Genomic DNA, 14,006 nt, shown 5'->3' with positions numbered 1-14,006 from the left:
ACATCCTTCGAGCCACCTGCATTAGCTGAGAGGAAAGTACCAAGAGAAAAGAGAGACAGAGGACTTCCCTTTTATGAAGAAAGCATAACAGAAAGTGCTAAATATTTTTGGCTGCCATAAGAAAACATAAACAGATTTTATAAATGCTTCTTCTAATTTAAACAAAAAAGCCCCAAACCCACCAAGCCAAAAAAAACGCCTTTGCACCTCCTCTTAGAGGATGCAAATGGCAGTCAGCCACCCGTTCCTTTCCCACAACCAACACGAATCTGTCTCCTCCTCAGCAGGAGCAAAGTGAGAAAAGTGTGTGAGCTCAGTCCTCCCGCCTGGAAATCACAGCCCATCTCACTGCTGTCAAGAGGCAGGGAAGGCTTGCCAGCACCAGTTGGATCCCCAAACTATAAATTGTAAGTAAGCTCTTTCCTGCCTTCACTCAGCAATGCAATAGCTGCTTTGCAACCAGCTGCAGGAGGGTAAGGAAAAAAACCCACCAGAAATTGTTTAAGCTGCTAAATCCATTATGTAACCAAAACTAAAAAGCTGGAGAGGGTTAGTGGACACATCTACACTAACAACTCTCTTTCAGGTTTTTTGGGATAGACTTTTCCCCTTATTCCCCCCCAACCCTCACTGAAAGAACAGGAGTTAAAACATCATTAGGGCAGTATAAGTGGGCTGCCACAGAAGCAACAACACTGGTGTGCATGCACATTTGTACATTCAAGGGTACATACACTTTTACAGTATTTTATAAAAAGGAAATCCTGACCACTAATGGATAGAAAAAAATACCAGAAAGCAGCGGGGTGGGGAGGGTAGGATGGAGTGGTCCCCATAAATCCTCATGAATTCTTCAACTGTACCTGTGCCTACCATGATCAAAATGTGTAGGTTTTTTCTTTAAGACTGGTGGGTTTGTTCATCTTAATGTTCTTGTTCCTACAGAGATTAAAAAAACCCCAAAACAACCAAAACCATGACCAGTCAAAGAAAAACCACAAACAAACCTCTTCAGGAAGGACAGAAATTTTCAGTTTCTCTGATTTGATAAAATCTCCCCAGTTGAAGTCCACTTACAAAAATAATACTAAAAGAGCTCAACACAGCAGTTAACCAACTGAGGAGCACCAGCCAACTTTGCTCTTACTTAAACAAATCTTGTATGACAGACTGTCGGGAGTGTTTGAATTTTCTTTCAAGATAACACATTTTGCTGTTCCTATGACATGTCCATTTTCTTCTTCTTTTTAAAAAAGGCGCTTGACTCTTATGTAGTATCTTTCATCTGACAAATTAACAAGAGGACTATACTGATCACTTTTTTCAACCATCCAAAATTATCAGAGTTTCTACCAGCATCCACATCATAATTCTCAATAATGAGAAACTCAGTGTGTAGAAATATCAACACTAGTATTTCCAGAAGTGAGGTTCTCCATTTTTTATAGCCACGTGGAAACCTTTCTAGAGGGATTCTCACACACAGCTCACACCACCTACAGCGACTACTGCAGGCCTCACTCACCTTAACTAAGCTTCACTTAAATATTCTGACCATTGCGTTAGCTCCTAGATTCTCCTGGATACAACATATGGGCCAACCAGAGGCTTAGGTATCTAAAATTATTTGACAGTTCTGAAAGTTGAGGCTACCCAGCAAGCTTCTCTGCAGCAGTAACAATAAAACACCTTTATTACCACTGCAGCACAGACAGGGTCCTCTCTCAGCCTGAAACAGCTCCGTTCAGCTTCCCCATCCTTGAGCTGAGCTTCAGCAACTGAGCTCTCCTCCATCCAGCACTTCCACAGCTTGTGAGAGAGAAAGCAAGCACTCAGTCTGAGAAGTAAGCCCCACAGAGACACTGGTGTCCTCATTAAGGCTGAAAATAAGCTTGCTTCATTGGGGGGGTGGGGGGACTGCCTGTTTAGTTGTATTTTTTCCCCATTCCAAAGACATCACTATTCATTAAAGTCACATTTAAGTTCAGACAGCCAAAGCCCTTAGGATCACTGATAAAACAGAAGCAGAAAATCTTGATATATATGCCCCAAACAGGCATCACTTCAAGGACCTCCTCAAATCTTTCCATAAAACTGAGAGCCACTTGAGACAAAATACCACAGAACCATAAGCCAAGCTAGCACGCAAGACCACTGGTTATTTGTGAGTACAGAAATCACATACTCCAGTACTACGGGTATACCAGACATCCAGGTGCCTGGCGAAAAAGGGCATTTCAAGAAACTGCAGCTAATAACACACTGCTATCTCCAAGTAGCCAAATTAATTTGAAAAAGACAGATAAAGATTCAACAGTCTTCATTTCTTCCTGCAAGAACCAAAATTGCCTGTCAAATTGTCCACCTCATTTCACCTTACTTGTTAAACTGTTCAACTGCAATTAAGTCAGGAGCAAAACACATGGCATCTTTGGCTTTTCTCCCCTAAAAACAAGGTCTTCTCAGAGCAGAGCTTTCTGGGTCCTGGGGTTGGAGATTTTTCTTCCACAATGGTCTCTGTGGTTGCAGTGAGACCCTCATCAAAGAAGAAAACTCAAAATTAATTCCCCTCTCCCACCACCACAGTGCTCTGGGTGTTTCTGTAATTAGTGCATCTCAAGCTTGTCTAGAACAAGGACTGGTATTTTAGCATCAAGAGCCAGCAATTTCTTATGTGTAAATCCTGCTTCAACGGTAATGCCTTTAGTCACCTTCATGAAACCACCCACCAGCATATGGAAGCTCCTTCCCCTGGCCCTCAGCCCCTCTTCTGCATCTTCTGCCTTTACATCAGGAACAGCAAACCATCACTTCCTTGCGGGAGACTGGCACAGTCAGCTACTGACTAGGCTCCAACCTTAAAGACACAAACACACACACTCCCCACATCCAAACTCACACCCACCATGAACTTGATGTATGCTTAATTGTGAAGGAGTTCATTCCTTTCATCAATATGACCAGAAACAGTGGTTTACAATACACAAACATTTTCAACAAGTACTTTGGGTAATCTAACCAAGGAAATCTTGGTTAGAATCAGTAAACTACTACATAGCATTCTGACGGACTAAATGGGCTCCTCCCCAAAGTATCTGGGTAATAGCCAGAGCCTTATGCAAAGCGATGAATGAAAACTGTATTTCTCAGTTCATGCTCTGTTCCGTAATAACTAAGATCATGTTGAAGCTGCAAACAGATTTAAAACAATTGCAGCAATGCTATTTCAGATTATATCCAGTACAGAACTGTGTGCAGAAGACAGAGAAAGTTTCATGTATCAAAAACCTTCGAAACAACCACATGTCTCCGATTTAGTTGTTTAAACCCCCAGCACTCTGTTTCTGGGCCTGTAGAATACAACCTTATTTACACAGTATCTCATTTTAATAGGTAATCTAAGCATTTCCAAAAAGAAAAAAAAAAAATCCACAAAACCAGATGGCAAAACAAACATTCTAGATTAAAAGAAAAAGGGAAAAAAAACCCCACAATTAAAACCAGTACAAAAGCTTAAATAACAGCAACACTGGCTAGCTCCAATGAGGATTTATGCAAATTACTTTTTCAGGCACAAATGATCTTTTTCAGCAGAATACATGTTAAGAGAGCAGAGACATCCAATCAAAGAGATCCTGGAGAGGCGAAACCTTTCACAGTTTCAGATGAACAAAATCCCTCAGGGAGATGGTGGTGTTTGTTTCATTCAATCGACATTTTGCTATTCCTGAAGAGCTGCTGTGGAGTCAAGAGTAATTGAGGGCCAGGATCAGGGCCAGGTTTACAGCCAGGGTAAGGAGATGCAAACCAATTAATTTGTGAAGAGTTACATTTATTTACATTAAGCGGTGATTTTGATGTGAGTGTTTTAATGGGATGATGCTGGATGGCGTAGTGGGCAACACACCAGAAATCATTCATCTACGTAGGTGGCATAAACATGTAGTAAACATCATTTTCATGAATTATATCCATTACCAAAAGCAGTAATTACACAGCCAGCATTCTGGTTTCCATGTATGGGTTTGGTGTCATGCTGTTTTTCAAAAAAAATTAATAAATTTTCTGCCTAAACTGCTCCATCACAGAGGCAACACAGCTCTTTCACCTCTCTGACACTTTCAGCTGCACTGCCTCTGGGCTTTATAAATGTAAAGATGTACCTAAGACAAGCCCACGGGTGTTTCCGAAGTCACCCTGGCACGCTGCCACCGCACGTGTCCCGGCGATGACTCCAGCACGCTGGCAAACCTGCCACCGGGAGCCCCACATGGCAGCGTGCCCGCACGGGTCTGTCCCAGGGGGGCTACTGATGTTCCCCTGCCTGCCCCCAGCCCCAAGGTTAAACCACACACCAAGAGACAGCTGGCCCCCAGAAAACATCTACCGATCCGCCCACTGAAAAAGAAGAGCTGGTTTCCCAGCCCCCTGATCCAGTGTCACCCCAGCCCATGGGAGGGAGGCTGAAACTAGACGATCTTTAAGGTGTCTTCCAATCCAAACTATTCCGTGATTCTACAGCTGCATGGCACAAATCCCCCCTCCAATTAATGAAAGCTCCTAATTCACTGTTTGTTTGCTTGTTTGACTGTTGTACGTACGAAAGCTGCGCTATCCAGGCTTTCACAGAAGTTTGACCACGCTGCTCGGTGCCGCCACGGCTCCTCCTGAGCTGATGCCGCCGCACCTCTACCTACCTCGGAATGGACACTTTGTCCACGAAAGGCTACTTAAAATGAAAATAAGAGATGCACCTTCCGTTTAACCCTTACTGACAGGCGCACGCTGGAGAGTCCGCCAGTCTGCTCGGAATGGGCAGCTTCCAGCAGCTTGTGCCCCTGCCTACAGGTCTCGTCTTACTCGGCTCCATCACACCGCGGATAATCTCCCTCTGTTCTTGCAGTAAGACCCCGGACACCCGGCGAGCCCGGCCGCTGCGAACGCCCGTGACCACCGCACCCGCAGCCGCTCCGGGTCTCGCCCAGCCCGGCCCCGCAGCTCCTCCGCACCCCTGACCACGCACTGCCTGTGGAACCAAGCCCGTTCCGGCAAAGACATTAACCCCAAAATAAATCACCTCCCCCGCACGCCCCCCGGCTGGGTGAGGGCTGCAGGTCCCCTCCGCCGGCCGCGCAGTTCCAGGTCGCGACCGATGGCGGACCCCCGCGGGGTGAACCCGGGGCTGCCGCAGGCGCCGCAAGGCAGCGCTCCCCTCACGGCCCACCTCACCTCCCACAGCAGCGAGAGCAGCAGCGCGACCCCAGGGTGGAAGCGCTTCATCTCTCCTCCTCCTTTTCCTCCTCCTCCCGCGGCGGCGGCGGGCTCGCCCCTCCGCCTCAAGCGCGCACGGGCGCTGCCAGCCGCGCCATCCCCGACGGCGGGGAAGCTCCGGGCGGCAGCGCGCACGGCGGGCTCACGGGCAGCCCGGAAAGGCGGCGGCGAATAGCCCGCACCGGGGGCAGAGGTACGAGGCGGGGTAGAGCGGCGGCGGGCGGGGAGGGAGGGAGGCGGGGAAGCCCCGCAGCAGGGCGGGGGCGGGCTGACCCGCCGATCCCCTCCGCGGCAACGTCGGCGGCCGGAGCCGAGAGAAGCACGGTCGGGGCGAGGCGGAGGACAGCGGGTGCTGGGGCGGGCGGCACAAAGAGGCCGGGCGCCGCCGCCGCTGAGGCCCCGCCCCGCGCCGCTGCCCGGCCGGGAGGGGGCGGTGGCGGCGGGTGAGTGACCCCGCGTTTGCCCCCGCATCTCCCCTCGCCCCGCATCTCCCCCTGCCCCGCATCTGCCCCTGCCTGAGGGGACAGTAACGGGATCCTCCTTGGAGTCGCTCGGTCCGTGGGTCGCCCGTGGCCACGACATCCCTTCCGCGGAAGAGCGACCTGTTGGAGTGAGTCCAGAGGAGGCCACAAAGATGCCCAGAGGGCTGCAGAACCTCTCCTACTAACACTAAAAGAGTTGGAGCACTTCAGCCTGGAGAAGAGAAGGTTCTGGGGACACTTTAAAGCAGCCTTCCAGTACCCAGAATGAAGTTATAAGAAAGGTGAGGATGGATTTTTTATTTGTAGCGATAGACCAATGGGCAGTGATTTGAAACTGAAAGAGAGTTAATTTAGATTGGACATGGAAGAAATTTTTTACAGTGAGGTTGGTGAGACACTGAAACCAGGTTTCCCAGGAAGTTGTGGATGCCCTACCTGTGGAAGTGTTCAAGATTGGCTTGGATGAGGCTTTGAGTAGCCTGGTCTTGTGGAAGGTGTCCCTGCCCATGGAATAATCTTTGAGAGTTCTTCCCAACCTGAATAATTCTGTAGTTCTGTGATTCTATGAGGCGCTTTCTCCACCAGCCTGGTGGGTGGGAACAGGAGCTGTGTGTCTAGGCTTAGCCCCCTTTGCCTGTGGGGTAACCTTTGGCATTTCAGAGAAGGGGCCTGGTCCTTCATTTCCTCAGCGTGCTTGGTAACAGCCCTGGGACATCTGCTTGTAAAGGTCTCGGGACAAATCCTAGACTGGAGTGGAGGGGCCAGCTCCAGTACTGAGCTCTCATCTCCAGCTGGCTAGTGTAGTTATGCCTTGGGTGTTTCCTTCACCGCAACCATCTTCTCCTGATCCTTTGAGCCTCGCTTTCCGAGCACTTTGCACCCTTACCACAGCTGGACACTGTATACAGTTGGAGGGAGGCACAACTCTTCTCTGAGTTTAGGCAGTTTAGAGGTCTCTTGCCCTTGCTTTGTAGGTAAACTAGCAACTTATTCCTCAGGGGAAAATCAAAATAGATGAGGGGGAGAACTGCCCCATTTCCCTCTGAATGGCAGACCTTTCCCAGTAGCATTTCCGAAGGAGATACACCTCCCACTGTCCTTTTGTGGGCTACTACTAAAAAACTACTACTAGCACGTCCTCACAACTCACAACTCTTCCGTTCACCACTTCCCTGTCATCATAGTATTCAAGCAAGAAACTTGCCATCTCCCAATGCCACGTTGCAGCAAAACGTCATCAGGCAGTTGTTTTTCCATACAGTGAACTTTGGGTGAGTTTTACGAGCGTCTTCCAGCTGGCACCATTAATCATACGTGCTCTCAGGACCAGGTCATATGCTTTATGTGAGGAGTAACTGTATACAGGTTCCGGCACACTGTATGACATTGTGTACTCAGAGGCAGCCTGCACAAGTCCTTCCTGAGGGACTACCCATTTTGATACTTATTTTTGTCTCTGGTTGATGCCAACCAATCTGAAGCTGTGAGATGAGTTTTTCAGATGAATGCTTACATCTCTAGTTGAATTTGCTAGAAGGTGCCTAAGGAAATGTCACGGCCACCGCTTGGTCCAACAGTGAAGTCTGAATGAGGCAATTATACACAGGTCTCTATATAATCTGAGTTGAAAAGTTATGCTTTCTTACATCTGGCATTTTGAGAAAGACATATTGTACACTGGCTATCACCTAAGAGGGATCAGCTTGTATTGTCTCAACATAAAAATTCAAAGTCACGCATCAGTTCAAAAAGGCTTCAATTTATAGAGGTTTGCAGAGGATGGTGTTCAGAGCTCTGTCCTGGTGTATGGCTAACCCTAAACTCCCTTCCCATTCCTAATTTCTGTGTTGCATGACCTAGGAGACAGCATTCTGGAGACACAATGACTCTTCATAGAGAAGATGAAGAAGAGCATAGAAGATGTTTAGGGACATCAAATGAATCTGAATGTCCGTGCTTAGCATGTCTGAGTGCTCTGTGCTGCTGCTATGTTTCCCAGCAAGGGTGCTCTGGGAGCCCAGAGACCAGCAGAAATCCTGACAGCACACATTCTGGGAGAACTGATAAAATACTAAGGCATAAATAAAAGTTAGGAAAGAAGTCTGGAGTCTTGCAGCCTAAGACACTACCACCCTTAAAGGCTGACCCTACCAAAACTTTCAGCTGATGGCCCACTATCACATGTCCCCAGGCAAGAGCAAGCTCTAAAATACACTTCAGTTAATTAGTAACACATACCTCACTACTGACTTTAGCTTGAGAACTAATAAAGTGTTAGATTTTCTTTTCTTAAAAAAAATTTTTACTAAGGCAAGAAAGGCTAAAAAAATTAACAGGTTTTAATCAGCAGACAAATTAGCAAGAGTGAGATTGAAGCAGCAGTGAGCTGGAGGAAGAGGAAGCTGCCCAGTCTGGAAGCATGTGCTTCCCAGTGCATAGTTTATTATTCAGCCTAGAGAAGGGTATGGATATCCCATGCTATAAAATTCTTTCCAGGCTGACATAAGCTGAAACAGGAAAAATATCTCCTGACCTAAGAATAAACAATTTCATATTCCATTTCAGTCATATCTCAGCTCCCCTAAGTGATGTCTTCTTTCATTTCCACCTAGCTTCAAGAAACCATCTTCATCCCCAGGGAAAGCCCATTAGCTTTAATGGAGTTAAAGTACAAATGAACTTGGCTCAGCATGTGGCATTTTCTCAGCAAAAGTGCAAGTTGCAGCAGAGCCCCTCAGAGCTTGTCTAGGAGAGAAACGAACACTTTCCCTCCACCACGCTGCAGCTTGATGGCGAAGCAGCTTGACACAACAGAGAAACAAGATAAGGCTTTTGTGGGAGGCAAGGTCCCTAGTTAAAAAACCAGCCCCTTCCTTCATGTCCTGATTCTAGTCTCTCTTCAGTTACTGTGTTCAAAGAGCTTAAAACTCCAGAGCTTCCAGAATCTGTGTATAGAAACAAATATATATATTTCAAAATAAAATAAGATAGTTTCAGGAGCAGTAGCAGTAAAAAAGCTTTATTTTATCTGATTGAGGCTTGCACTGCAGCTGAAATATTCATAATATGCTGCTTCTCTGTGGAATCTTAGGTGTTCCTCAATAATATTGCCATAATTCTCTCAGCAGAGGTTGCCAATACTAACGTATTTCTTTTACTCAGCTACCTCTCTTTCCTGAAATGTAAAAGTATATATTATTTTTGAGAATGCTACTCCTTTGTCAATTTTTCTTTTTCAAACTGAGTAACAGGTGTAAAAATTCCTAGGGGGAACTTATAGTGCATATAGATGCATGCATTTTATAGACCTTATTTATTTTGAACACTTGAATATTTTTAAATGAATAAAAAATTAACTGGTTGTATTGAACGCTTCCTTGTTTATGTTGAAACAGTTGTGTTGTTTCTAATACTATTGAGAAATACTCAGTTCCACAAGGGCTGTGTATGAAGCAGGTAACCACTTTATTATGAACAAACAAATACATTATTTTCATTTGCTTTCCTTCATGAACTGCAAATAATTATGTACCTCTAAAATTTTGTGTTTAAAATATCCCACTACCTTCTTCACAGGTGCCATTAAAAATTAGCCACATTTTAAATTGTTTTCCAAACTCTCTATTTTAAGAGTAGGGTCACCTCAAATATATTTTGAGGGTTTGGGGTTTTTTTATAATTATGTAAATGGCAATAGCCTTTGTCAATAAGTTAAAGAAAACCCTTTTAAAGTGCATAAAATATTCAGTAAATGTCTAAAGCCTTTCAAAATCATCACTGCTATCTGTTGAGAATCTACACTAGCATTATTCATTTAAAAACAAGTAGGAAAAATATTTATGAATGCACAATAGCCAATCAAGACAAACACAATATTTTATTTCTTCAGCTTCCGTATCTTGTTCAAAGCAATTTGTTTATCCAGGGTGTGTTTAAAGAAAAAAAAAATCCCACCATTTTAATCTTACTATCTTTCAGTTTACACAAAGGTGTAGTCTCTTGGCAGAATAATAGTTAAATTATAGTCCAGCTTCCCAGAATAAAGGCTAATTTTTTTTTCATCACTTGCACCAGTAAATACTCATTGTGATTGACTTTATATGAAACTTTAAAGGGAATATGATTCAGGACTTGCTGAAGTTTCAACAAACTACTCCAAATTCAGTAGCATATTGACACCAGTGCCCCTATCTTCAATAATTCTATTGCAGTAAGACTCTGTGGAGGTTCAGAGAGATGATCCAAATGTAGTAGCCCTCTTTCCAATGGTAATGTAAGAGTTTATACCTCCTACAACTTATTTTTTTATGGAAGGATATTATTGCGCTAAGCAGCACTGATTTAAAAAAAAAGTGCCTGTTTCATATTTTAGTATTCTAATACATCTATCAATCTTCATTAATATCTGAAAACTGCACGAAGTCACTTTTCCATAGCTACTGACATTAAGTAAACCTCACTGAACTGAAGCAGGATGACTGGTTCCTGGGTTATCCTTTGAGACCTCCAAATAAAAGTCCACGGTGGGCATAGTCACTATATACTGCTACACTGGAAGTCCGTGTCCACTTGAAAGAAAATATAACATATTTAATAGATATGCTAAGAAATGAATGGTGGAGTGGTTCTGTATAAGCTATCCTACCTGGGCTCCCAAAGAACAGCCCCACTGTTACACTCTGACTTTCAAGCTTTCTTGATGGAGTCAGATATTTGTCCATCATATTAAACAAATAATTCTATAGCAAACAGTATTTTGAGAAGCAGCAACTACAAGATAAGCATTAGTATTCTGAAGGGCAGAGTTTATTGATTAAACATACTACCCAATTCAACCAGAATAGCTGTGTCAATCAGATCAAATGCTTTTTTGTTCAGTTTTCTCAATCAAGAATGAAGTTTTATCCCCTCAGCAAAGATATTAATGCTTTGTGTTAGAGAACTCAGGAGCTAAGAGGGATTATGTTTTTCCTGGTAGATGGGTCATTTGTAAATGCAAACTTTTTGTTTGCAGTCCACAGTGAAAGGACAAACGTGCTTGCTGGAAGGATTAAGGAAGGTTAAGTTCATTCAGAGTATCGTTACAGGACCAAAGCTCATTGCCAATGAAACATTTAGGCTTTGAATTCCTATTTGGGCTCCTTTTATTGATTCAGTGGATAGTTAGAAGTCTAAACACAAGCTGTTGAATCTACATGTGGTGTGCACTGCCTCAGACCTGAGCACGGTGAGTATCAAATGCTGTCAAATTAAAGCAGTAACTTTCCAACCTGCTTGCAGATGGTTTGTAAGGAGACTGAAGAAAAAGATCTTCTGGGCAGACGATCAAATTTACCAGGGGAGGAGGACAGACCTGAATTGTACATATAGGAGACAGGGAGATCAGATGAAGCAACCTGTCTTTGGCCAGGCATAATCAGAGACAGAAAACAAGTAAGATTTTGTCAGGAGGATCTGAAAGCCACAAGAGGATGAGACAGAGCAGGGTGGGACTCTGAAGAGGAATACATGGCGCAACAGAGCATGGTGAATATAAGCAGTATGGTGCACAAGGGTGGAAATGGACTGAGACAGAGATTCATAGTGGTGATATGTGTACCACTAATGGCCTCCAAGCCAGAGAGAAGTAGTGGTGTGGGGCAGATAAATGCAGTTTGTGTCCTCCCTTGGGAATGTGAGAGCCTGCTCTGGAGGCAGAGTAGGGGAAGAGGAGGTAGTGCTTCTCCCATTATGTCCAAGCACACAACCAAGAGCTGCTGCCTGCCCTCACTGAGGTGTAGTAAGCCAGCTGTAATTTATATATAAATATGTAATATACCAATCTGCTTTTTGTTCCAGAGTCTTTATTAGGCTGCACAGTAAACTGCAAATGGAAAAAAGGATGGTCTGGCTGAATGTCTATGTGTCCCCGTCAGTGCTTGCTTGCTCCCTGCATTGCTCACCACTAATTTCTTCTGCAGAGAAGCCACTTGGTTTAAAAACATGGGTTTTCTCCCTAAGTGTTAAAATAAAAGGGATGAGGAGAGGAGAGGAAAGGGATGTTGGCAGAGACTAAGAACAAGAACTGATCGCTGTCGGGAGTATGTTGTGCATCTGGACACTGTCATTGAGCTCTCTTGGCAATCTGGAGAAAATGCCTGGAAAATGCAATTCCAAGAACATGGTAGCTTAATGGAAATGCAAAGCCATCCCCTGTGGTCTGTGAGGACAAGCCCCCTGGAATGAGATAGCCTGAAGCACTTTATTTTTGCTTTGTCTTATCTCATCTTCCTGTCTGTGCAACAACCTCTCAACTCTTACAGCATCCCCCTAGCTAGAGAATTAAAAGTTCTACCAGGTCATTGGTTACTATCTGGAATAATGAAACCTCAGTGATCCAATTTTTCTTATACCAGTGTAAATTAGGATTAATTCCACTGAAGTCAATGAGACAAATGTAAAACCAGCGCAAGTGAAGAATCAGATTTTAGATTTCAGCTTTAATCAAACAAAAAGATGAAGTTGCCTAATAAGAGTTTTCTTTCTTCGTTTAAAATAGTAACCATTTCCTGTTGGTTTTTTTCCCCTTCAGTGTGAATTTATCTGTAGCATTTCTCCACTGCTAGAGCCTGGATATTTCAATGTGAAAAATATCATCCCATTAAATAAAGATGGAAAAATGCATCAATGGTCTGGGAATTACAGGCAATGGGTTTATTAACTAATGTCCCCCAAGCAATCTCAATTTTCTCATATTGCAATGAGATGGCAAGAGGATTAAGCTGTTGCTGTACTGAAAAAAAATCAACACTAAATATATTCTAGAAATCACAAGGGATAAAATGCAACTGATGTCAGAATGACAAGAAATCCTGACAATACTGATAGGGCATCTGACCTGTAAAACAAATAATTTTCAGTGATGGAAAATACTAGGGCTGTTAAAAGAACTGTGCAATGGTGTTGTTCACTTAGTCTGTTGTAGCAACCTCAGAGAGCCTCATGAGGTCCATTATTAAAAAAAAAGTTATTTAACCTTTCATCAGCCTTCTTGGAGATGTGCTATCTCCATCTATAGTCACACACACACACACACCATGGCTAGTCAGGAAATATTTGTCTTACTGGTACCCCCAGTGCCATCTCCATCCACCTTCTCCTGTGTTTTACTACTGCTAATTCTATCACCTCCACTACCACAGTTGCATACAAAACCAAAAGAGGGGATCAAGCCTATCTCCTGCCTTCCTGAAAGTTCCTCAGGGACTTAAACAGAGAACAGAAAGTTGGTGGGAGTAGATGACTAACCTTTCCTTCTCACTTGAGTGATGGTCTGTCTGCAAGTGTGCCTACAGGGTGACCCTAAGCCCTTCAATAATAAAAAGCTTCTAACTACTAACCAAAGTTGTAAAGCAGTCTTGATAGCATAGCTTAAATAAAAATTTAGGGCAGACAGATCTGCAAAGCTGGCTGGCATAGACAGCATGAGGTATAGCAGAGTCATGACTCCTGTTCTTTAAACTCTGTACAGGGTTGTCCACCATATGCTCATGTGAGGTAATGAACTGACAGGCAAGGAAATTTTCAGGAGAGATGATGAGTCAAGGAAGGCAAATGTGGAATACAGGAGGTTGAATGTAGGCTTTGTCCCTTGGGCAGGGTTTTCAAGCGCTTGTCTCAGAGTTAAGTTTCATAGTGCTAAACCATTCAAGCACAAAATGCAGCACTGATGTGAGTGCTGGCATCTGAATAGGTCTTGCTGTCTAAATGGATCCTGAGAGGCTGTGGACAAGAAAGCTTTGGGTTTGCTGGAATATAAACAGTGAGGTAATTTCTATGTCAAGAGTGAAGAAAGAAGCCCAAAGGATTATAGATTCAATAGGTGTAAGATCTCTTCAGTGGAAATACTAGATAGTAGGATTTTTTACCCTTAAAAGGAATAAATAATGCCAACCATTTGCTATAACTTCTTCAGGAAACTTGAGGACCACAGCCAAGAATTTCTCCCTGGCAATAGTGCAAAAGGGAGTGTGTGTGCAGGCACTGAAGCTTGTAAGTCCCTGCATGAGGAAACTACCTTGGTTTTCTTTAAGTGTGCATACTGCTTATCACATAAATCAAGATAATTCCTTCAGCTGAGGAGCACCAGCTCACTAACTCTAGATGCACTCTGGCAGTCCAGTTCACTGTGTAAATCTAAATGTAAGGACTTAGTAAGCAATAAAGTCTGTCGAAGTCAGTGATTTATTTTTCACTTGGCCTTAACAAGCTGCT

The 14,006-nt window shown here is 44.0% G+C and overlaps 1 protein-coding gene and 1 long non-coding RNA gene across 8 annotated transcripts in view; one reads left to right on the top strand and one right to left on the bottom strand.

The window, feature by feature from the left end:
• VOPP1 (VOPP1 WW domain binding protein) overlaps nucleotides 1-5,373 on the bottom strand; it is a 64,044-nt gene extending 58,671 nt beyond the window's left edge. For both annotated transcript variants that reach the window (XR_005601378.1, XM_039548226.1), the window contains exon 1: nucleotides 5,230-5,373. Coding sequence is in view for 1 of the 2 variants with exons in the window: in XM_039548226.1 (XP_039404160.1) it covers nucleotides 5,230-5,280 (51 nt within the window). In the remaining variant the exon portion in view is untranslated. The remainder of the gene's footprint in view (nucleotides 1-5,229) is intronic.
• Nucleotides 5,374-5,375: 2 nt separating this feature from the next.
• Nucleotides 5,376-14,006, top strand: part of LOC104688917 — a 37,473-nt gene continuing 28,842 nt past the window's right edge. For 5 of the 6 annotated variants that reach the window (XR_005601381.1, XR_005601380.1, XR_751708.4 and 2 more), the window contains exon 1: nucleotides 5,650-6,034. This is a non-coding gene — a long non-coding RNA (uncharacterized LOC104688917). Of the gene's footprint in view, nucleotides 5,465-5,649; nucleotides 6,035-14,006 lie in introns of those variants that run through there. The other variant, XR_005601379.1, reaches the window with a different exon arrangement.

Source organism: Corvus cornix, chromosome 2, assembly GCF_000738735.6.
Source record: "Corvus cornix cornix isolate S_Up_H32 chromosome 2, ASM73873v5, whole genome shotgun sequence".
In the NCBI taxonomy this organism is placed as follows: domain Eukaryota; kingdom Metazoa; phylum Chordata; class Aves; order Passeriformes; family Corvidae; genus Corvus; species Corvus cornix.
The sequence above is the reverse complement of the archived record's forward strand: the minus strand, read 5'-3'. Positions and strand labels throughout refer to the sequence as shown.